Here is a 23771-nt window from a genome sequence, read left to right on the forward strand (position 1 = left end):
TGTCCATTGGGATGGCTTCTGTATTCGTGCCATCTGTGCCCTGCAGCTCCCATTGGCCCCTGTTGTGTTTTTTTGTTCGTTGGCATGCATGGGTGACTTGTACATTTCACTGGTTGCATTGTGGCTTCATTGCACCTACGGGGAGTTGTACTTTGTGGGCAGGGAGCGGTGTACAGGCACTCAGTGGGGCCGTTTACGGTTGATTCGCGATGCCGTACTTCTCACCATGGCGGAATGGTACATTCCGCCATGCTTGATGGCGTTAGGTACATGTCCGCTAGGGTCGGAATTGGCGTACCCTTGCGCCATGGTGGTGTTTACGGTTTGGCATGGCGCGCGCGCGCGTGCTTGGTGCAGTTGGCGTTGGCGTTCACTACGGTGTCGCTAGTGGCTTCGTACTTTGCGGTGACGGGTCATAGTCGCACCGAGCGCTATTCGATGGCGGTATTGCATTTCCGCCATCGTTTTCCGAATTCCGCCAGGGTCGTAATGAGGGCCAATGACTTTACTCCTCTTCCTGTATTAAATCTGTTCCTAGTTTCTACAAAGACATTGGCGCTTTCATTGTGGTCCCACTTTTCAGTGCAACCTGCCTGTTATTACAGAGGGGGGACCCAGTCCGTCTGCGTACACAAAGCACCCCCACTGGGTCTGTTGACTCCCTGGTCCAAAACGGTGGCCCTGACTGGGGTCTCCCACACAGAGCAGTTTGGCCTGGTTCCCACTTCCACAGTACCTGGCAGGATAGTGAACCAGATCTACAGTAAAAAGACAAGAGAAGTACACGTGTTTGGGACCCGCACCCATAAGACTGGAAGTCAGTGTTGGTTGAGGACTTCTGAAGTGCAAACCATGCCAGGGGAAGGGAGGCATTTCCCCTGGTAACATTGAACTGCGAACAGTGAAACCAAAATGGCAAGACAGGCCAGGGGAAGGAAGTCAGTCTCCCTGGCATTACAAATTACCTGAGAAAGGTTAGGGGAAGGCAGGCACCTCTATCGGAATTGTGAACTGTGAAACAAATTCGGAGAAAGACTAGGAGAAGAGAGACAGTCCCCCAGGTGCTACGAAACCTAAAGAAGATTGGGGGAGGGGGGGTCATCCCCCTAGAATTGTGAACTGGGGACCATGGGGATGGGAGTCATCCCCCTGGCCGGCTGTACTGTGAAACCTAGTTTGTGGAAGACCAGGGGAATGGTGGAATTACCCCTGGGACTGTGAACTGGAAAGCAAATTTTAGATACTTTTCTATTTTTGGAAGAAGCAACCCAAGGAAGCCATTGGGACTTTGTTTTTTGTTGCTTCATAAAGAACTCTTTTCATCACCAGGAGGTGAACCTAGATCTCCAGTCCAGAAGAATGGAGTCATTCTTCTGGACCAAGAAGGTCGACTTTACCTTTAGTTTAGTTCTAAGCGTAAGGGATAGAAGTATGTTTTGACATTCTGACACGACCCCTAGTGTTTTACTTGAGGCAGGGGAACCCCTCTTAGAGATAGGGAATGGTCGTTTTTCTCTTTATTCTCTTGGTGAAATAAAGGTCTTTAGCAACAACCATGCCACCTATATGTCAGTTTCCTCCTTCTACGCCCTACCAGCGCACTCCGCGTTATCTCCCACAATTGGGAGTGCCTAAAAGTGATTCCTTTTGCAATAGATGCTAGTGACAAAAGACCAACTTGTACTTTACTATAGTGTAGCACTGACAAAACTAGCAATTATGGCTTGTGGGTAGAGAACATGTTTTCTTTGTTGCAGCATATAAACTATATAAATAAATATGTCTTGTTTTCAAACATGCATGCGGCCTTGAGGATCTGGCTTACATTTTCCGTTGATGTTGCGTATTGAAACGGATAAAAGCCTATGTCAAGTCTTGGAAGGCTGTAGCGAGGTTTTGTTATACTTTCAATTGAGAGCCAAAGGCTAGGAAAATAGTTTACACATCCTCATCAACATAAGTTTCTCCCACAGCTTTTGTAGGAACAACTTCCAGGAGAGTGTGCTTTATGTAGACGATGAACACATGCGTCAGACAATGATCTGACTCTACATATTACTTTTAAGTACTTTATAACGTAGACTAAACCAGCTTGTATCTATATTGCAAAGATTTAATGAAGGTGGGGTTGTGGTGTAGGTTTGTAGTATGGGAGAACATTATGTTTAGCACTGGGTGCTATATAGAACCATTTGCAGTGCACAATGAGGGCACTTGTGTTCTAGCAGACACGTTGAAGTTATAAAGGCTGTAGTAAAGATGCTTTGGTTAATTATTAACAGCAATCTCCCCTTTCTGAAACTGCCTGCTATCAACTAGGACTATCCCGGAAGATAAACCCCTTCCTGGCCACACACCTGCCCTCGCCCCCACCCCCGGCACAGTTCAAACACACTGCTGCATGGTTCATATGGAGAGAAGGCCATTTCACTGCATCTCCCCTTATCCTCAGAGAATAACTCTGGCTTCTCAAACCAGCCAGGATACTCTTCAAAACTGCCTACAACACATGCAAGGCGACTCCTATCCAAACACCGGCCTATCGAGCCACAAAACTTTCGTGCTTCGGTGGGATGGACTCCTCTAGGGGTCCGACCATTACAAGGATCGAGACTAAACTGGCCGGTACAGGTGAAACCAGGAAACAGCATGTCTCTTGCTATGCCCTAGCCTACTGGAACACCAATCGCAATCAGGACTGCACCAAGGCTCCTGCAGTTTAAGAAGGAACTCATGGCTCGGCTCATCAGGCAATACCTAAGCATCACTTAGGACCTGCCACTCTTAAGGTATACACCACACCTGTATGGGACAACAAAGCTATAGCCTGTAACCTCCACTTTCACCAACCTCTGTTGACCCTATATTACTTTTACAGTGCGCCATCACTTCCTAACTAGGTTTGCACTATATAGATCCTAATACAATGTCAAAGTAGTAGCCCTATGCAAAAGGTACACATACCCTCCCATAGAGAACTCAGATTGAGAATTACTGGGATGGTACACGTCTACTAATGTGGATTCAAGATACATGTGAGCCACTAGTTACGTAGTGAAGCTGGCATTTAAGACCATCTTCAATTTCAGCACTTGGCCACATTGCTTCCTATTTCGTGTTATACAGCAAGCAGCAATTGTTAATGCAGGTTGTCTTTCAAGAATTAAAAGAATACCATGTTTTGAATACCGGGCTTGGAAAGTACACAAATCATCAGAAACATCAACATGACAATTTAAAAAACTCATAGTTCCACAATCCAAAGTGTTTTGAACCTAAATAATTCTAATAAGACTTTTACTATTGTATTTTAAATATATCCACCAAAAGAAACAGTGTGAAACGTTCACGGGTTTATATTCATTTTATGACAGACTTTGACAAGCGGAACATGATGTGAAGAAAATGTGACATTCTATACCAGAATATGAGCAGACTGAACTTTTCATTTCAGTTCTATACCATTATATAATCTAGCTGGTATATAAACTAGCCAGGATCACTGTATTTTATGGGGGAAAAGCCAGGATACGAGCTTGAACACTTTGCCTCTACTGCCTTCATTTTGTCCTGATAAGTACCTATCCGACAACACCATTATGCTCTTCAATGGTGGTGGTAAATATAATGATATGCTGGGCCTTGCTGCGGTTTAACAACCGCCTAGCCCTGCAGTCTACTGATGCTATGTTCCTTTGTACAACAAGCAAACTCATAGTGCTGGTACTTTGTTTTGTAGCACAGTAGCTCAGAGAGGGCAAACGTTCTGATGATGTTGTGCAGTAATCTGTTATGTGAACATAGATCTCTGCAACTAGTGGTTGACACGCTGAGCTATCGTAACCAGTGGCACTCAACGTTTTCAATATGCATTTCAACCACGGTTAGTAAACCTGATCAATACATTTCTTTCCCAAAGGTGACACCTCTGCACAGATTCTACAAATTGCAAGCACGACAGAACAATTATAGATCCGTTTTGACCTAGTTGTCAATAGTAGTTAGGCCAGGCAGCAGACTCTCTAAATAAAATCATTATAACTTGCATTATGTTTCGTGAAAAAATGTGCTCCAAGGGCCCCTTTTGACCACTGACTAGGCAGTGATGAGAAGCCCTGTCCTGTGGGACCCTTGTGCCCCCAGACTCTGCCCTGAGGGGCAGGCCCCCCCTGAGGCGCTCGGACTGCCCGCAGAACACATGTCCTCGGCTTCATGTGTGCTCCGCCAGGCCCTGCCCCGTGAAGCTCCGGCCTGTCAGGCCGCGCCCCGCCCCTCCGCTCCCACCCAGGCCGCACCGTCCCCTGAGGCCTGCAGGCGGCAGCAGAGCCTCGGACTCGCGTAGAGGAAGTGTCCGGCCGGCGGCGGGGGAGGCGGAGCCGGGCCCGGCGCAGACAGAGAGCCAGAGAGAGAAGCCGGGGAGAAAGGAGCAGCTCCAGCCCGGAACCCCAGAGCATGGCGGGCGCTGAGAGGAGGGCCTTCGCCCACAAGATCAACCGGTGAGGAGCGGGGCAGAGGGGGCGCCGCCGCCGGGCACCGGGCAAGGGGAGGGAAGAGGCGAGGCGCGGCGGTGGGGAGAAGGGGGTGAGATCACGGGGGTGAGTGCCTAGAGCAGCCCCCCTGGGTAGAGGAGGAAAAGCTGGGGATGTACTGTGAGGGCAGGGGTAGAATGGGAGGCAAGAAGCCACCGGTGCTGCGGGGAGAAGAGTGGAGGCAGAGGGTGACATATCCTGGGTTCCAGTGGAGGCTCAGGGGTCTAGCAAAGGATGTGGTGAGGAGTGAGAGGAGTCTTGCAGGGGGCTATCTTGGGTGCTGCTGGAAGAAGAGTGGAGGCAGTGGGAGACATATCCTGGGTTCCAATGGAGGCTCAGGGGTCTAGCAAAAGATGTGGTGAGTAAGAGGAGTCTTGCAGGGGGCTATCCTGGGTGTTGCTGGAAGAAGAGTGGAGGCAGAGGGAGACATATCCTGGGTTCCAGTGGAGGCTCGGGGGTCTAGCAAAGGATGTGGTGAGGAGTCTTGCAGGGGGCTATCCTGGGTGCTGCTGGAAGAAGAGTGGAGGCAGAGGGAGACATATCCTGGGTTCCAGTGGAGGCTCAGGGCTCTAGCAAAGGATGTGGTGAGGAGTCTTGCAGGGGGCTATCCTGGGTGCTGCGGGGAGAAGAGTGGAGGCAGAGGGTGACATATCCTGGGTTCCAGTGGAGGCTCAGGGCTCTAGCAAAGGACGTGGTGAGGAGTCTTGCAGGGGGCTATCCTGGGTGCTGCGGGGAGAAGAGTGGAGGCAGAGGGTGACATATCCTGGGTTCCAGTGGAGGCTCAGGGGTCTAGCAAAGGATGTGGTGAGGAGTGAGAGGAGTCTTGCAGGGGGCTATCTTGGGTGCTGCTGGAAGAAGAGTGGAGGCAGTGGGAGACATATCCTGGGTTCCAATGGAGGCTCAGGGGTCTAGCAAAGGATGTGGTGAGGAGTCTTGCAGGGGGCTATCCTGGGTGCTGCTGGAAGAAGAGTGGAGGCAGAGGGAGACATATCCTGGGTTCCAGTGGAGGCTCAGGGCTCTAGCAAAGGACGTGGTGAGGAGTCTTGCAGGGGGCTATCCTGGGTGCTGCGGGGAGAAGAGTGGAGGCAGAGGGTGACATATCCTGGGTTCCAGTGGAGGCTCAGGGCTCTAGCAAAGGATGTGGTGAGGAGTCTTGCAGGGGGCTATCCTGGGTGCTGCGGGGAGAAGAGTGGAGGCAGAGGGTGACATATCCTGGGTTCCAGTGGAGGCTCAGGGCTCTAGCAAAGGATGTGGTGAGGAGTCTTGCAGGGGGCTATCCTGGGTGCTGCGGGGAGAAGAGTGGAGGCAGAGGGTGACATATCCTGGGTTCCAGTGGAGGCTCAGGGCTCTAGCAAAGGATGTGGTGAGGAGTCTTGCAGGGGGCTATCCTGGGTGCTGCGGGGAGAAGAGTGGAGGCAGAGGGTGACATATCCTGGGTTCCAGTGGAGGCTCAGGGCTCTAGCAAAGGATGTGGTGAGGAGTCTTGCAGGGGGCTATCCTGGGTGCTGCGGGGAGAAGAGTGGAGGCAGAGGGTGACATATCCTGGGTTCCAGTGGAGGCTCAGGGCTCTAGCAAAGAATGTGGTGAGGAGTCTTGCAGGGGGCTATCCTGGGTGCTGCGGGGAGAAGAGTGGAGGCAGAGGGTGACATATCCTGGGTTCCAGTGGAGGCTCAGGGGTCTAGCAAAGGATGTGGTGAGGAGTCTTGCAGGGGACTATCCTGGGTGCTGCTGGAAGAAGAGTGGAGGCAGAGGGTGACATATCCTGGGTTCCAGTGGAGGCTCAGGGGTCTAGCAAAGGATGTGGTGAGGAGTGAGAGGAGTCTTGCAGGGGGCTATCTTGGGTGCTGCTGGAAGAAGAGTGGAGGCAGTGGGAGACATATCCTGGGTTCCAATGGAGGCTCAGGGGTCTAGCAAAAGATGTGGTGAGTAAGAGGAGTCTTGCAGGGGGCTATCCTGGGTGTTGCTGGAAGAAGAGTGGAGGCAGAGGGAGACATATCCTGGGTTCCAGTGGAGGCTCGGGGGTCTAGCAAAGGATGTGGTGAGGAGTCTTGCAGGGGGCTATCCTGGGTGCTGCGGGGAGAAGAGTGTAGGCAGAGGGTGACATATCCTGGGTTCCAGTGGAGGCTCATGGGTCTAGCAAAGGATGTGGTGAGTCAGAGGAGTCTTGCAGGGGGCTATCCTGGGTGCAGAACTGCTGGTAGTAGAGAAGTTCTGGGATGAAGAGCCATGGTGCTTTGGAATAGGGGAAGGCAGGAGAGCTGCCAGAAAGTGCAACTATATCCTTTGGGGGTATTTTGCATTTGGAGTTGTGTGGTTTAATAACGTCTGCGATTTCAGTGTTTCTTCATTTTGGATCTGGGAATGTTATCGTTAAGGGTCTAATGACACCAATGTTTAGGGTCGTGTTATGTCTACTTTTGGTGGCAGTGCTGATGAGGTTTCCCTTTTGGAGGGGATTGATGGGGCCAACATTTTGGGGAGACCGATGGCAAATCCTTATGGGGGTGCTCACGGTGCGTCCTTTTCATTGACTGATTTGAGGCATCTCCTATTGGCTGAAACTGATGGTGTGTACCTGATAGTTTACATTTGGTGGGGAATGACCTCTTCTATTCTGGGGGCTTAATGGCTTTGCTTTGAGGGGCTGATGGTGTCTCCCTTTGGGTGATTAGTGACATTTAAACGTTGGATTTTCCATTAGTGTCTACTTTTGTGGAACTGATGACGTCTAAATGGCACCTCACTGTTAATAACATCTTCCTTTGGCTGACCAATGACATCTAAATTTTTGGGGCTTGAGGACATCTGACTGCATCTATATTTGGGGGGGGATTGATGGTGCATGTTTGTTATTATTTGGGGATTGATGGCTTCCACGTTTTGTGGGAAAGGATGATGTCTTGCTTTGTGGAGCAGGTGGTGCATTCCTTTGATGGACTGATAACTTTTATATGTTGTGTTTACCTTTTTGACGCCTCACTTAATGGGACTGATGGAATCTCTATTTATAGGCTTTTGGGGTTTAAGGACATAAAACGGGGTCTACCTTTTTGGAATCTGATAGCATCTAACTTCCGAGGAACTGGTGGTAGATATCTTTGTGAGAGGGCTGATTGTATGTACGTTTGTGGGGTCTAATGGTGCCTTTGCGGGGGCTAGTTGTGTCCCCTTTTGGGTGAGTGATGGTACATTCCTTTGAGACTGGTGGTACCTTTTGGGGTAGTGAGGACAGCTACATTTTGAATCTGAGAGTGACTACCTTTGGCAAGACTGATGGTGTTTAACTGGTGTCACATTTTATGGGTCTGCTGCCATCTTCCTTGGGGGACTGATTGAATCAACGTTTGATGGCGTCTGTCTGCATTTACGTTTAGGGTGTTTGATTATTTCTGCATTCAGGGTTTCAAAGCGGTCCAGGTTCATGGGTCATGTGGTGTTCTCAATTGTATCGGGAATTATTTAGTTTAAATAAGGGACTTTTTTGGCGTTTGAGGGCATCTGGTGGTCTCTGCCTTTTGCCTCACTAGCGTCTCCCTTCTGGCATTTGGTTTGTGCTTGTTATCTATCTTTGGGTGACTGATGGTAATTACCTTGAAGGGGTGTGGGGGGACTGATGCCATCTACCTTTGTGGCATTGGGGGCATCTACCTTTCGTGTTGGACTGATGTCCTCTCTTTTTTGTTTGAGGGTGTCTGCCTTTTTGGTACTGATAGCATCTATCTCCCTTTGGGCAACTGGGGGTACCTTTTGGGTATTTTAGGGCTTTCCGAGCCGCCACCCTATTTGCATCTACCTTCTATGGCGTCTACTTTTTGGTTATTTGAAGACATCAGCATTCAGGGTTTTGTGCCGTTTGTTATGGGGTCTGATGAGATCTAAATGTATGGTTTGCTGATATAAAGAGTTGTATGTGATAGTGGCTAGATGCTTTACATACCCTTTCTAAGTTGCTACAAAACCCTACCTTACTCTTTGCAGAGAGAGGAAGACGGACGACAATCCTCCTTGAAGTACCCTTAGCACACCTGTAGGTAGCACAGACGAAATATAAAGCTTACCTTCACTGAAAATGCTGTGCTGGGGAATGCAGCCTTCGAGTAATGTCAGTGCAAAACAGTTAAGAGTGTAGTCTTCAGGCTTTTATATAAATCAAAGGTGTCATAAATAGTCAATTTGGGGAAAAAAGATCAGTGCAGCTGTCTCACTAACACAGCCAACAGCTAAAGCCATCACAAATAGTATAACATGTCTGAGTGTCTAGCGGAGGACCTTGGCAAGCCTAGCTCTTTGCCAAAGCTGCACGGGGTAAGTGGGATGTCCTTCAGAAGCCGCCAGCTGACTGCTTACAAAGATCCTCTAGAAGGTTGTGCCCAGTGATTGTTGGTAGTTCTCTCTTTTAATGATAAACACTACTGGTGAATTTAGGAACACTGAAAGAACACATTCATGAACTCTGAAGATGGAGAACCCATGGGTGCTAATGCTTCTTGGAGTTTCTGCTCATTTTTCACCATTGCAGTACAGTGAATCCTGGACCCCTGGGCACCCTTGGTAGAGCGCATTCACCTGTCAGAACCCTGCAGCAATTCATTTTGGTAGTTCACTCTCCATGCCTTGCACAGAATTCAGTTTAGGGCTCCCGCATGCTGCTCTGTTGAAGATGTCTATCCTGGAGCGTGAGAGGGAGGCAGTCCCATTATGACTTCACGTACCTGAAGAGCAATAGTCCTGGGCAAGCGACACTGCTTTTAGTCACTTTGGTTGTGTCCACTAGACCAAAGTCCAGAACTCTTGGCAGGGCAAGCTCTAACTCTGGGTTTGGGAATATTTTAGCAGGCAGTCTTTTGTGGGTGACCAGGGATATTTCCAGTCAGTCCATTTTAAACATTTGCACATCCTATCCTCCAATCCTTTTAGTCAACTCTTGCAGCTTTCATTCAAGGGGACTGTTCAGACCTCTAGATGATTCTCACGTGAGTGGCATACAGCGTGGCATTATAAAGCTCAATCTAGTAACTGGTAAGTGAGACACCCCTTGGTTTCTCACAGTTCACATCACATAGAACAGGTTATTTGACCTTGTTCATCATCAGTAGAGGAGAGATCATATTTTTGGCAAATATTCAAATGATTGTGGGTTACTCGCAAGTTAATAATGGAATTCCAGACATGGACAACTTGCCCTTTGTGCCTCAAGAGACACGGGACCTCACTGTTGATGCCCAACCAGGCAGAAACATGTGTTGTGTTGCTGTTGTTGCTTGTGTTCACTGGAGAATTTTCTAACATTTTAGTGCTGGACTTCACTTGTGGGTGGGACCAGAATGACCTGCAAATGGATCTTCCTCCTTTGGTATGCCACAGTGTGATAAGGCATGCTGCAGCGTACAATCATGTCTTATCACAGAACTCGCCCAAGAGAATTCACACACATCGCCTCATCCTTGAGCGGCACCCGGCTACCTATCCCTTCAAGCAGGCATCATGGTCAAGGTGGTCTGCCTCACCTGCTAAGCAGTTGCAACCAAAACCCCACCCTCCATGGTTGGGGAAACTATATCACTAGAGGCTGCGACTCAGCAACACTGTAGAAAGAATACTGCAAAAATGAGGCAATTTCCCACTATGCCCAATGGCGCTATTTCTGGAACTTGTTACTCTCCATTCTACACTTCAGGATGTGCCTGAAGACCCTACTATTCAAATAATCTCACCAATTGCTGATTGTTCCACTCAACCCTACTTCTCTTCTCCCACTGCGCCTCTCCGCTACCAGGCGTTGCAAATTTGGAAAAGTCCCACTAAACCTGCAGGGTGAGCTCCTTAGTTTACATACTCGACCTAAGAGAAATGCACTTGCCCCATTGTGACGGGTGACAAAATATTTACCAGTGTTTTGTGTGCAATGGAGCATGTCACCATAAGAAAACTTTAGGTTTGGTGCAACGCTGCCACCCGAAAGGCCAGCCATGCACAGTGGACATGTTATTTGCCAGCTACTGCAAACAAAGTTGCTTTGCAGTAAATGTCAAGTAAACGTTTCAAACTTCCCCATACTCTCCAGCAAGGTCAAGTACCATGCAAATGGTACTCGCCCTGCATAAAATCTACTCTGCAATGCGAGTGGGCTAGTAGATTTTACGAGCCCTACCTACCCATTCCTGCAGCCTCTGAACCCTATCTGTAACTCCCCCTTTGTGCATGCGTACCCTTCGTACAGCACTCCACTGCTTCCCATCTTAGTTTATGTATTATATCACGTGCATAGATCCACTACAGACTTTCCGAGCGGGCACCACCCTGTAGAACAGGTTATTTTCTCTTGTTAATCTCAGTGGGGGGAGGGGAGGCTTCACATTTTTGGCAAATCTCTCAAGCTTGCTTTGTTTCCAAATCACCTGTTTCTCAGCCCTTGGATGGTCATTCTGCGAGTTTTTGAGACTATCCCCATAACACCAAGACATCACGCAGGTGGCGACAGTGCGCGGTAAAAGAACCTTTAACATAGCAATAGAAACTCCTGTGGGATTTGCACGTTTCCATGCCTGGGTGCTGTGTCTCAGTCGGCTTGACATGGAGGGTGTGTTCTTTCTCTAAACACATCCTGCTTGATTTCACAGCTTACTATCATGCGGTTTCTGTAATTTACGACGTGCCGGGTGCCTGAGAAGAGTCCTCTAATCTTTGGGATGCGGCAGTATCTGGGGCCGACCAGAGTATAAACTGTGACAATAGCATCTGCGCTGAGTGAAAGCATTATTGACATTTCCTATAGACCTGCAGGATCGTGTTTTAATCTGTTCTTACTGCAGATTGTTTCCAGCCAGCTGCCTCCTCCAGGCAGCACTGCGAGCACCTGGCTCTTGCTGCTCTTAGGGAGGCGGAGCCGCTGAAGATCATGTGATGCTGTCACGTGACGTCACCGGGACTCTTAAATCTCCCGCACAGCCACCCTTGCGCCGAAGCCCTGATGGCAGAAGGGCTGGTGCTGTTTGGCTGTTTGGCGTGGATGGCTGCCGGATGCTGGGAAATAGTAAACACTAACTTCCTACCACTGAATAACCTGGTTATTGCTGCCCATATACGCAAACATTAGGATTTGGTTATTATTCTCTATTTGAATATCCTGCTATTTTTGACTGATTCTGATCTCCCATATGTTGAGTGCTCCTGCATATGGTAAGTACTTTTATCTGTCCACATCGTTTAATACCAGAAACTGCGGGGTGGCATCAATGTTATCATCACTGCAAACTCTTTGATCTGGTAACATTCATCTACTTTTTAACGATCCTTGCATCTAGTGAATTAACCTGGGAACTGTTCATACCTATATTCAAAACCTATTCCAGAGACTGCAGCGCTCATATTTAATTACTGTTTTATTACGAGCCCTTTGATCTGGCCGTTTTGCTCTACGCTTGTTTTTGTTGACTGCTCCTATTTCTTCTTCTTTTTTCAACATGAGGTCTGGCTTAAGAAGCCAAAAAGGATCCTCCATGTTTCCAGATGCCATTCTGTCACATCTGGCTGGCAGCAGCCAGCCACTACCAGCAGGGGCTAAGTGTTGGTCATCTTCAACTTCCCTCTGTGCTCTGTCACTGCCTGTGCACAATTCTTCCTTTCAAAAAGAGGGCTTGTCATCTACCCTTTCTATGGCCAATCATTTACCATCCACCTATGATGAGATTTGTGCCATGGCGCCTACTCAAAAAGCACTGATTCATAATTCTGAGTCTCTAGGTGCATTTGCTATTCCTGCCACGCCTAATGGGGAAATTGCACCAAAAAACTCCTAAACATCTATTTCGGGACAAACATTTATGGATAACTATATTCTGAAAGCAACCTCTACAAGTACGGAAATTAAATTACCTAAAGCCTTTAGAGGTAATGCTATGCTGGACCATTCAGCTATGACTACCCAGGCGTTCTTTGGCAGTAACAACAATATTACTGATATTAGTATTATTGAATGCGCAGACAAAGCCATGGACTTGCCCTTTGCTGGTGAAATTCTGGTAACTTCAATCCCACAGAACCAGGGGGCTCGTCCCAAAATACTCCTACTGCCCCAACTAACATAATTGAAGCAATAGATGCAAATAAACCAAATTCTGTGGGGGAGTCAAGTTCATGGGATGAAAATCAGAGGCATACAAATTCTCCAAGACTACATCATACTCTGAAAGACTTGGACCAACGTATTTGTCTCACCCACCTAACAGTCTCCGCTTTGAATGTGGTGCTTAGTTCCTTTGTTGACCTGTATGATCACATCTGGGCAAAACTTAAGCCCTCACAAAGATTAATCACAGAACTTTTTTTTCGAAAATCGATTGCATTGGCACTGAAATTCTTGTAAACTTAACTAACAAAGTGGATTGGATTGGAACTGAATTATCCCAGAAATTGACTGTGCATGGTCAGTTAACAACATCACAGGGTGATGTAACTCCCCTCATAGTTGCACAATCATTTCCAGCAACATCTGCGATAATAGAAATCTCGGACAATGTCCCAACTCTGGAACCACCCACTATAGTCCTACTACAAGTGCCACCCAAGACTGTATCCCTGGATTGCCCTACCATCAGGGCTACTTCTTTTCCCTCTACAGTTAACTCTGCACAGAAAATCTCCAATTCGCACCCTACAGTTAGTCAAGCTTCAACTGTTGCGATTGCACCTACCCAGGAAAGCATTCCTAAGTTAACGCTCCCAAAAAAGATCTTAGCACTGCGCAAACTGCGATCAATTAAGCGGAAAATGGCCACAAAACGCCCTAATTTATTGTTCACTAAAAACCCTGTAGTCTCTTTATCTAAACCAAACCTAGGGCCTATCCTTGAGGGGCAGGGAATCCCTGTAGTTATTCCACTTAAACCTATATTGGTTGATTCTACCGTTCACACTGACATTCCAACTTCACTCAACGTACCTATGCCTGGATTGCCGCAAAGGTGCCATCTACAGAATCTTATAGATTCTTCAAAATTAGCTGGTTTAGATACCCTATTAGCACCCCCAATCGCAGGTCTGCCACCCACCTTGGCACTGCACCGGGGATGTGGCCCCGGTAAATCCAGGACCTTTGAAGAAGTCCCCATTCCACCTATTGAGGCCCAGGGTAAAACCTTTATAAATGCCCAATGTCCTGGTGATGCAAAACCTGGTAAATTATCTTCAATTTGGGCTACCCCCGAACCCTCTCTCTTCTAAATAAACATCCTAATCATTCCCTGATTCCTGTTCCCCCTTTGGATTTAGGAACAGGGTGGGAGAAGTTCCAGGCAGACAGTATTCCTTCAATATCTTCACACCCATCAATCTTGGCAGGCATACATGATCTGGTGGAACGATTGCATAAACCATCTTCTAGGCCCTTGCAAACAGATATTGCTAAATTGCAAGGTGTAAATTTAAAAGGGTTTCAAAGTCAAACCGTGGGTACTTTACAGAGACAAGAACGTAATAATGCCTCTAACAAAAAACCGCTCCACTTGATAAAAATACAGAGTCTGCTGGAGCTGGAAGTAGCTATTTGTTTGAATAGATGTAATATTCTGACCATCTTCTCAGAAATACCTGCCCTTTCTTAAATATCCTCTAAAGATATTGCCAGGGTGGCTTTCCCGGATCGAGAGTGCAGAGACACTAGCCTGATCCTTCTATCCTCTCCTCTAGCAAAGGAATTGATTCTTACACAAATGGAGCCCCTGCAGGAACTGGGCTTTAAGGTGGAATCTAGACTGTCTTGGGAAACAGTGTCGCAGGGGTTCTCTATTGCACAGCTACCTTCTAGATCGTCGGTGGACACCCCCCATGGTCCTCAAGATATGACAGGCCTAAAGAATTTAGCTAAACAGCAGGATTTGGATGTTGACTGGGCTACCATTATCTCAACCCTGTGGCAAAAACTTGTGCCCTAGGCTGCCTACCCCCAGGACAGATGTAACAGGTACCTCAGACTTATGTCTTAAATCATGGAATTCGAGAGGCAACTCACATTTATTCTCTAACTTGGAATGCCTGCTGTTGCTGAGAGATGCTAACATTGTTTGCTTACAAGAGACCTGGATGACCTCGACCACTTATCTAGATAGCTACCAAATCTTTGACTAGCATGCCAGACAGAATTTGGGGGGCAGACCATCAGGAGGGCTAATTGTCGCGGTTGATAACAGCATAGGTCTAAAGGGCATTGTACTTCTGGGTTTACCATTTGGGGCATTGGGTGTCGATCTTTCAAACAGTGGCAAATTGAAATTATTAATTGTTAATATTTACTGGCATAGTGGTTTGGGTGCGGCTGAATTGTTTGTGACTGCTGTGTCTCAGATTATTCTTGATTGGGTCTTTGCTAATGATTCTGGACATGTTCTAGTAGCCGGTGATTTAAATTGTGAATGTGACTTTGCAAAATCTTGTTGGGAAATCTGTGAGATGAATATGGTTAACCTATCCGGCTCGACGAAAAAACAAGTAGGCTATGCTTGGTATGCCAGGCTGGGTAACATTGGCCTACAACCCCTGGTAGGCTACTCACAATCTCAAACTGATAATACTACCTGGCGGTGTGGACACTCTACTTCTATGCTTAACTACATCTTTGTCGACGATTACCTATGCAAGAGATGTTCGTTGTTTTGAAATTTATATGAATAGCTGGAGTGGCCATGGAATCCTAACGGCTATCTTTAAGATAAGCCATTTTCAGGGGACCCAACAGTCCCAGCTTCAGGTTACATCCAATTCATCTGGTTCCGCTGTCCATTGGTCTCCTGAAAATATTGACACCTTGAACCACAATCTGAGGGCTAGGTGTAACCAGACTACATATTACTGGAAAATGGCAACTTTTAACACTACGACTGTCGCGTCCCTTGTAAGCGCAACAGTAGACGAACTGCGAAAACTATCTGCACGCTCAGCCTCTGTTGATAGGCATACCCACTGTTATAACCCAGATCTAGCATTGGCAAAATCTAATGGGAATAGAGCCTTTAGGAGACTCAGATTATCGAATCTCGATGGGCTCACAAGATTGGACCTCATTAGAAAGATCAAACAAGGATATAAAATGTTTTGCATATCTATTAAACATCAGATTTTGGAACAGGACTCAGAATTAATGCTCCTGGTCCTTATGAAGGAGAATGTGGGCGCATTTTGGACCATTGTTAATGGACAAGACACTAACCCAGCTATTGCCTTATTAAATCCGATTTTGGAACAAGGTTGGTTGGATTTTTATGCTAACAGATTTGCCCTTAAACTATCGCAGGGCGACGATCATTTTGTGGATTGTAGACCCATAGGTCCCTTCTCTAATTGGGAACCTCCCATTGAGATCGATACTGGTTTGGATCTAATTAAAAAGTGCAAAAGATCAAGAGCACCAGGCGAGAATGGTTTAACCAACAATACATTCAAGGCTGATCCTAACCTATGGGCCAATCTTTTATGCATTGAGTTCAGAGACATCCTTCAATCTGGAGTCTGCATAAACTCATGGTCGTTAGCAAACATTATCCCGATTTTCAAATGTGGCAGCAGGTCCGACCCAAAAAATGATCGCCCTATTGCGCTGATAGACGCAGATTGCAAAATTTTCTCTGCCCTACTCCTTTCACATCTCAAGGATTGGGAAAAAACCTGTCACCCTTTGAGCCCGTTCCAAACCGGTTTTCGTAAATTTAATTCTACAAATATTAATGGAATTGTGGTCAGGTGCATTCAGGAGGCCGCCTGGAGATGTGACAGGGGCCCTACCTTTATGGCCTCTGTGGACCTCTCGGCGGCCTTCGACTGCATCGACAGAGAGAGGCCGTGGCGCAAGCTGGCATCCTGGGGTCTACCAAGGGGACTACTGAGTCTCTTGGAGGGGGCTTACAACAACTCTGGTGTAAGAATACGCTTAAACCAAAAAGGAGATATGTCAGCTGTTGTTCATACATTCTGTGGAGTCAGACAGGGGTATGTCCTAGCCCCATGGGTGTTTAATCAGTACGTTTCTGACAAAGCTGAACATTTAGCTAAGGAGGGTCTATTTGCACCAAGACTTGGCTCAGCGAGGATTATATGGTTGGCTAATGCGGACGACTTCCTGTTATTTGGTTTAACCAAGGTGGGGCTCCAGCGTCTTTTAGATACCTTTGCTAACTACGCCAAGATAAATGGTTTGACCATCAACCCTGCCAAAATTAAAATTCTTGTCTTATCCAAAGGCGTTCATAGGAAAAAAAAATAATAATTCCTGGAATTTGGCGGGGGTAAGGGTAACCACTTCTAATAGCTTTATTTATCTTGGCTATTATGTTGGGGCTAGTAGGGGCTCGAGAGGGCAGATAAATATGCTTCTGAATAAAGCTAAGGCATTGGAAAACCAAATTCTTAAAAGTAACCATAAATATGGCTGATTTTTCCATCAAACCAGCCCTCCTCTTCTTTGAAGGGAATATTGCCCCTAAACTGACATGGCTTGGAGCTCTGTACGGGCTCTACCATTGCTAAACTCGATGTGATCAAAGGTGCCATTTGGAGACTGGTTCTTCTCTTATCAAATGCGGTCCCTTTGGCTGCAATTCGAATGTCTCTTTAAAGTCTCGGGTGCATTGGAGGATGCTTATGCTCTATGCCATATTTAAAGTCCCATTATCTAATACTCTATATGAACTTGTAGGAAACAATATTGAATGTTCTAGTTTTTTAACTAATTTCTGCAACTCGTGTGAAACAATTCTTTGTAACATTGGCTCTGACTTTGACTATGATTGGTGTCTTACCATTGATTGCTTTCACTCATACAAATCTATGTCCCATCTAGCACATGAATACAAGAAAAAAGGGTCTCTTTCTCCAATACTTACTATTTTTCCGAATCGAAAGCATCGACATATCTTGTTAAGATTGCGCTGGAACATTCTTCCAACATTGGACATTGGATTGCGTAGGAAACAAACTACGGTGGAAGATAGCCTTTGTAGATTCTGTCAGTCAGTTCCCAAAGCGGTTAAACACCTTATTTTGTTTTTGTATGCAGCCTAATACCCTTAGAGATTCTTGTTTTGGTGCATTGAAGGTTTTGTATTTGGGTTTACCTACTGAGTTGGTATGGCAACGTTGCCTATGTATTCAAAGTACGCTTGAGACATTGGCACTGTCTGGCTTTATATGTAACCTTCAATTGGAGTAGTCCAGATGAATTCCTTGATGGTGTGTGTGTGTGTGTATATACACAGCTCATTTTTGATAAAAGTTGTCATTTTTGCTAACCCTATCTTAACCTTATATGACGATTGCTATATGTTATATGATTGATATTTATATCGCTTTGTTGTATATTTTATTGCGTATGAAGTATTTCTATGCATTGTAAAAAAATCTCTTATTTTCTTTTATACTTTTTTGTAAAGGTTTAATGAAACCATATACAAATAAAAAAAGATGATAGCATTTGCATGTCTGAGTGCGAGGATTGAGTTCATTTTCTGGGGTGCAACTAATGGCTCCCTACTTTCCAATCGTGATGATGGTATCTACATTAGTGGACTGGGGACTTCAATGTTTTTTGTGTGGGGGCATCTGCGCGACTGGATTTCGGTTGTCTGCACTTGGGTTCATATAGCAACAAGGTGCGGCCTCACGGGTCAAAGTGGGTGGGAACTAAAGGGTACGCCGTTCCCTTACACTATCTCTCAGGTGCTGAAAGCGAACTGTTTGATTGAGACTGCTGGGGATAGAACACCCATTCCCGATCAGCCGAAAAGCCCAGCTTTATCGTGATCCAAGTGTGAATGGCTTTAGGCTCAGGCTTGTTTGCAGGCAATGGAGGGGTGCGTCTGTGGCTGGCCATGTTATTGTGGGTGGTGAAGGGGAGGGCTGCATGAAGGTGCATGCTTAGTGGGACAGTGACATATTAATTGTGGTCATTAAAATCCATTTTCTTTCCTTGTGTTTCCTTCAGTTTTACTAGAACTGTAGTAATGCCCAATGTTGCAGAGTGGAGTGGAGGGAAGAAAGGAAGCAGGTATGGGGTTTGAATGGGAGGGGAGTGATGGTGAGTATGTGGCAGTGGGCAGAAAAAGGGGCGGGGTAGATGGAGCATAGTTTCACTACTTCAACCACTGTGTGGTCCTGAAGGGTAGACCTGGTGGCATTTTTGCCTACGCTTGTAGTCTGAGGGTGTCTATGTTCTGATGGCAACAACGCGTGGGATCTGGTGACAATGCCTGCTGTCTCCGTGTGGGATGTGGGGTTGTGGTCTGAGGGCATCTCTTCTTGGATTCTGATGCTGGCAATGGGTTGGGTCTGTTGGGTATGCTTGGGGTCTCTTGACTGTCTACGTTTGTGGTCTGGGGATTGTACCCTTGAGTTCTCCTGGCAACAACGCATGGGCCCCACTTTTAAGTTTTTTTTAATGACGTCTAAGGTTGTAGTCTATCTAGTGCGTCTGCGCTTTTGTTCTGATGGCAACAACGCATGGTGTTACTTTTATGGTAGGAAGGTGTCTGCGGTTGAGGATCTACAAGATTGGGGTCGGATGATAAAGGGGTACTTTGGGTGAGAGGGAGCAGGTAGTAGCTGGGATTAGCCATAAGAACTAGCATTGTAATGGGCTGTCGGTGGGTGGGTACCCACAGGCTATGCACCCTCTTCACATCACAGTTCTCCCCTAGGCTCAGGGCCTTTGGCAATCGTTTTGGATGATAAGCAGCGCTGCCAGCTGCACCTAAATGCCCAAACTAAAAGGTGGAGCAAGTAACTGCGCGCAGCAGAGTGCACGGTGGATGGATTGCGCGCGCGCAGAGTGGTCGAGAAGTGCTGCGCCTGGTCCAGCTGTTCCAGGCTACAGGGCCCTCTCTGCAGCGTTGCATTTCCTGCTGCCGCTTCCTCTGTTGACATTTGGGAATCGCTTGGGGGGAAATCGCTTTTATGACATTTCCGCAGTCTTGAGTCAGCCCTAGTTTGCAGCCCATCCCTGGCGCCTCCAGACTAGATGTTGCTCTTTCCCGCGGATGGAAGTGTGGAGAATCGAGGCTGGCGTGAGCTCCTTGGCCCAGATGGTGCAGTCACTGGGTGTCCCGACCAGCTATCTTTGTGCCCGCCAGCAGCTGGGGCAGGAGGGGGCTATGAATTATTCAGAGCCCATCTGCCCGGCGACCCCCTGTTATCGATAATGGCTTGCTGTCATAACCTCACTTTCGTCCCCAGACATCCCAGCGCTGCAAATTAAACCTGGCGTGTGTTGTGTCACCGTCTAATATCCAAACCGGGCCAGGCGAGATTCAAACCTGTCCTGTGTCTGTGCAGCAGGCGTGTTATATACCTTGATGTGCCTTAGCAGGATTAGATCTGAGGCGTGCACGGCAAGCACATTAACCTCCCGAGCTATTTTAAAAGGAGTAACACCTGTGACTGAGACATCTCACGGGTCCCTCACTGGTTCGTCTGCCAAGGAGGACAACTAGGCGGGTTAGAAACGCATTGGAAATGGAGGCCTATCCATAAGATCCGGTCACTCCGTTTCCTGGCCTTACCTGGAAGCACACGCTCTAACATGGCCCGGACACGTGCGCTGTATTGTTGCCTCGTTTGGCCTCCTGTGTTTACCTGGAAGCACACGCTCTAACATGGCCCGGACACGTGCGCTGTATTGTTGCCTCGTTTGGCCTCCTGTGTTTACCGGGAAGCACACGCTCTAACATGGCCCGGACACGTGCGCTGTATTGTTGCCTCGTTTGGCCTCCTGTGTTTACCGGGAAGCACACGCTCTAACATGGCCCGGACACGTGCGCTGTATTGTTGCCTCGTTTGGCCTCCTGTGTTTACCGGGAAGCACACGCTCTAACATGGCCCGGACACGTGCGCTGTATTGTTGCCTCGTTTGGCCTCCTGTGTTTACCGGGAAGCACACGCTCTAACATGGCCCGGACACGTGTGCTGTATTGTTGCCTCGTTTGGCCTCCTGTGTTTACCGGGAAGCACACGCTCTAACATGGCCCGGACACGTGCGCTGTATTGTTGCCTCGTTTGGCCTCCTGTGTTTACCGGGAAGCACACGCTCCAACATGGCCCGGTCACGTGCGCTGTATTGTTGCCTCGTTTGGCCTCCTGTGTTTACCTGGAAGCACACGCTCCAACATGGCCCGGACACGTGCGCTGTATTCTTGCCTCGTTTGGCCTCCTGTGTTTACCGGGAAGCACACGCTCTAACATGGCCCGGACACGTGCGCTGTATTCTTGCCTCGTTTGGCCTCCTGTGTTTACCGGGAAGCACACGCTCTAACATGGCCCGGACACATGTGCTGTATTCTTGCCTCGTTTGGCCTCCTGTGTTTACCTGGAAGCACACGCTCTAACATGGCCCGGACACGTGCGCTGTGCGCTGTATTGTTGCCTTGTTGCCTCGTTTGGCCTCCTGTGTTTTTTGGTGGGTGTTTTGCAGGATATAAGGCAACAAGTCTTCTGTCAATGACGTTTCAAAAAAGGCTAGCAGAACATGGCATGATAACCTGTTCTGAACATGGCATGATAACCTGTTCTGAGATGAGTTTGCAGAACACACTTTTTACTCACTGTACCTTTCACAGATGGGAAATATCCATTTGCAGATCAGTCTTTGTCCCGCCCACACGGGCAGTCCAGCACCGAAATGCAATGGCAATTCCTCTCTGAACAAGAGTACCAACAGCAGCCCCATACACGTGTTTCAGCCTTGTTGGGCCTCATCAGTGATGCCCCATAGAGCTAGGCCTCGGCGATGAAGCAACGATCAAGACACTGTCTCCTTCTTCACATCCAAAAAGTATACTTCTTTTCTAAAATCCCATATGAAATAATCTATAAGACCCCCCCCCATAGAACCCTGCAATTGATCAACATTTTGCGCTTATCGTAGAAATGGAGACATTGAGGCAAACCTCCCTGCAAGTTATCCCAGTACACCAACAGCCTCCCTGCTCTCCCCTAACATCCCAAATGGATGCTTGTATTCAAATGTGCTAAACCCTTTGTGTTGATTTGCTGCCTGTTAGGATACGTCCTGGGAGAGGCCCCCACTGGCTGTGCCACTGTGAAGCAGGCGCTTTCTCGTATGTACGGTTTCCCAGACTGCATAGATTTGCATTTACTTGTTTTTTGAGCACGGGCCATGCCCCTTGCTCCTCTCTCCCAGGATCTGCTCAGAAATCTCGTTCTCACAATTAAGAGCTCTCCAGCACCATTCCCAGGCTCTGGAATTTGCTTCCTGTCCATTTGATCTGATTCCGCAAAGAGTACAACACGAGTTTATTGCCATAGTACTTGCTTCTCTTTTGCTTCTCCTTTCTGGGACAGTTATTTTAGGGCTGCAATGACCTTCGGCTGATGGATTTATTCTGTTCTGTTATCTTTTTCTTCATTGCTCTTCCTTTCTATTGAAATGTTTGCATTTGCTAATTTGCATGCCTTTTTTTCAAATTGTATTAAGGTGCTGGTTAATTGAACCTTACACATAAAGCCATCAATAATTTTAAAAGTTTTATTGATTTATTACATTTATGTACTTCCAAGACCCGAAGGAATCTGTGGCACATCAACCTCATTCCCACTGTAAATTCTACCCCATAGCTCATCCGTGGTTAGGAATGGATCACATGATTGTCCTTCTCTGATTCGTAAATATGTTGTGGACAAGCTATTGTTATGCGCTCCATGGCCTCTAATGTTTGAGGCTGTTCACAGTAGCGACAGAAGTTTATAGCTCGTATTTCCTTGATAAGTATAAGATTTAACCTGAATCTCAGAAACGCGTTCCGGTAACTTGCTCCTGGAAAGGTGCATAGGTATTTCGGAAGAGTACTCCATAATGTACATTCTTTCGCCATAGTACAATATGGAGTGCAATTCCCATACTTTATAAACGCACTCTGTAGGTCGCTAGCCAGCTTCACAGCTTATTAAATGCTTAGTTAAAATAAAATATATGGGCCATGGTTTATGCATGCATAAATACAATGAATGGCTTTGAAGAGGCTAAGCAAGATATGATATATGGTAAGGCATTTATAACGCGCCTGGGCAAAAGTGTTTTTAGACACGACAAGGGGAGGGCAAAACAAACCATCTTACTAGCCCATGTGTCATTAAGATCGTGGAGGGGCAAGGGGAGAGATTGCAGTGGCAAAGCTCAAGTTAGTGCAAGGAGGCAGGGGACTGTAGGAGTGCACGGTAGACACGGAGGCAGTGCATGGTTGGAGAGTGAGAGTGAGAGATCGATCTTGAGCTGCTTCCTGAACTTTAGGTGGTCCTGCTCAAGTTGGAGAGAGGAAGTGAGGCTGTTCCAGAGGGAGGCACCAGCCGTGGAAAGAGATCTACCCCCCACTCTCTGCCTGTAGATGCGTCTGATCCTCCGAGAGTTGGAGGTGGATGGGCGGTGGGCTCGAAAAGTAAAGTGCTTAGGAAGAGAGATATGGATATAATTTAGTCCCCGGTCGCAGAAGGCCTGGTGGACAATGCAGGGGGTCTTGAACTTGATCCTTGCAGCCACCCGGAGCCAGTGGAGAGATTTTAGGACTGGAGAGATACGACCCCCAAGCTTGAGACCAAGGACACGTCTCGCAGTCACGTTCTGGATACGTTGCAGAGGGCGAAGGGTATAGGCAAGCATATTTAGATAGTGGCTGTTGCAGTAGTCCAGCCTAGAGAGAACCAGGGCTCTGGAGAACGTGAGCTTCTGGGGGAAAGTGAGAAAAGGAAAAATAACTGTGAGGAAGTGCAGCTGGTAGTAGGATTTAGAGAGGTCCGTGATGTGAGGAGAGAAGGCGAGGGTGGAGTCGAAGATGACAAAAAAGGTTTTTTTTGCCCTGCAGAAAGGCACAGGTAGAGGGCTCAAGGAGGGTGACCAGAGTGGAAGAGGGAAAGTGGGGAGCAGGGGTCCCAATTGGAAGGATCTCTGTCTTACTGGCATCAAGGCAGAGATCGTTGGAGGCACCCCATTCCTGAATCGCGGATAGACAGTCAGGAATGAGCGAGAGAGGAGAGGAGGATGCGGTGAGCCTGAAGGAGAGCTGAGTGTCATCTGCATAATACTGAAAGTTAGGAGAGAAGGTGGAGACAGAAGCATACAAGTCCGGACTCTTAAGGGCCACCTCCGATCAGTCAGGCCCTCCTTCCAGCGGGTCAGATGCAGCAGGTACTACGCTTCAGAATTGGGTAGTCCGAGGTAAGGAGTCTACAAATCACAGTCAAGAGTCCGGC

At 47.4% G+C, this 23771-nt stretch overlaps 1 protein-coding gene across 6 annotated transcripts in view; it reads left to right on the forward strand.

Annotated features, from left to right (window-relative positions):
- The first annotated feature begins 4240 nt into the window (after positions 1-4240).
- The window catches only part of DOCK6 (dedicator of cytokinesis 6), a 1219180-nt gene continuing 1199649 nt past the window's right edge, over positions 4241-23771 (forward strand). For 3 of the 6 annotated variants that reach the window (XM_069604233.1, XM_069604234.1, XM_069604236.1), the window contains exon 1: positions 4243-4496. In XM_069604233.1, the coding sequence (XP_069460334.1) occupies positions 4453-4496 (44 nt within the window). In that variant the 5' untranslated portion in view covers positions 4243-4452. Of the gene's footprint in view, positions 4497-23771 lie in introns of all 6 variants that reach the window. The other 3 variants (XM_069604230.1, XM_069604232.1, XM_069604231.1) reach the window with 2 other exon arrangements.

This window comes from Ambystoma mexicanum, chromosome 3q (genome assembly GCF_040938575.1).
Source record: "Ambystoma mexicanum isolate Mex_15411 chromosome 3q, UKY_AmexF1_1, whole genome shotgun sequence".
Taxonomy (NCBI): domain Eukaryota; kingdom Metazoa; phylum Chordata; class Amphibia; order Caudata; family Ambystomatidae; genus Ambystoma; species Ambystoma mexicanum.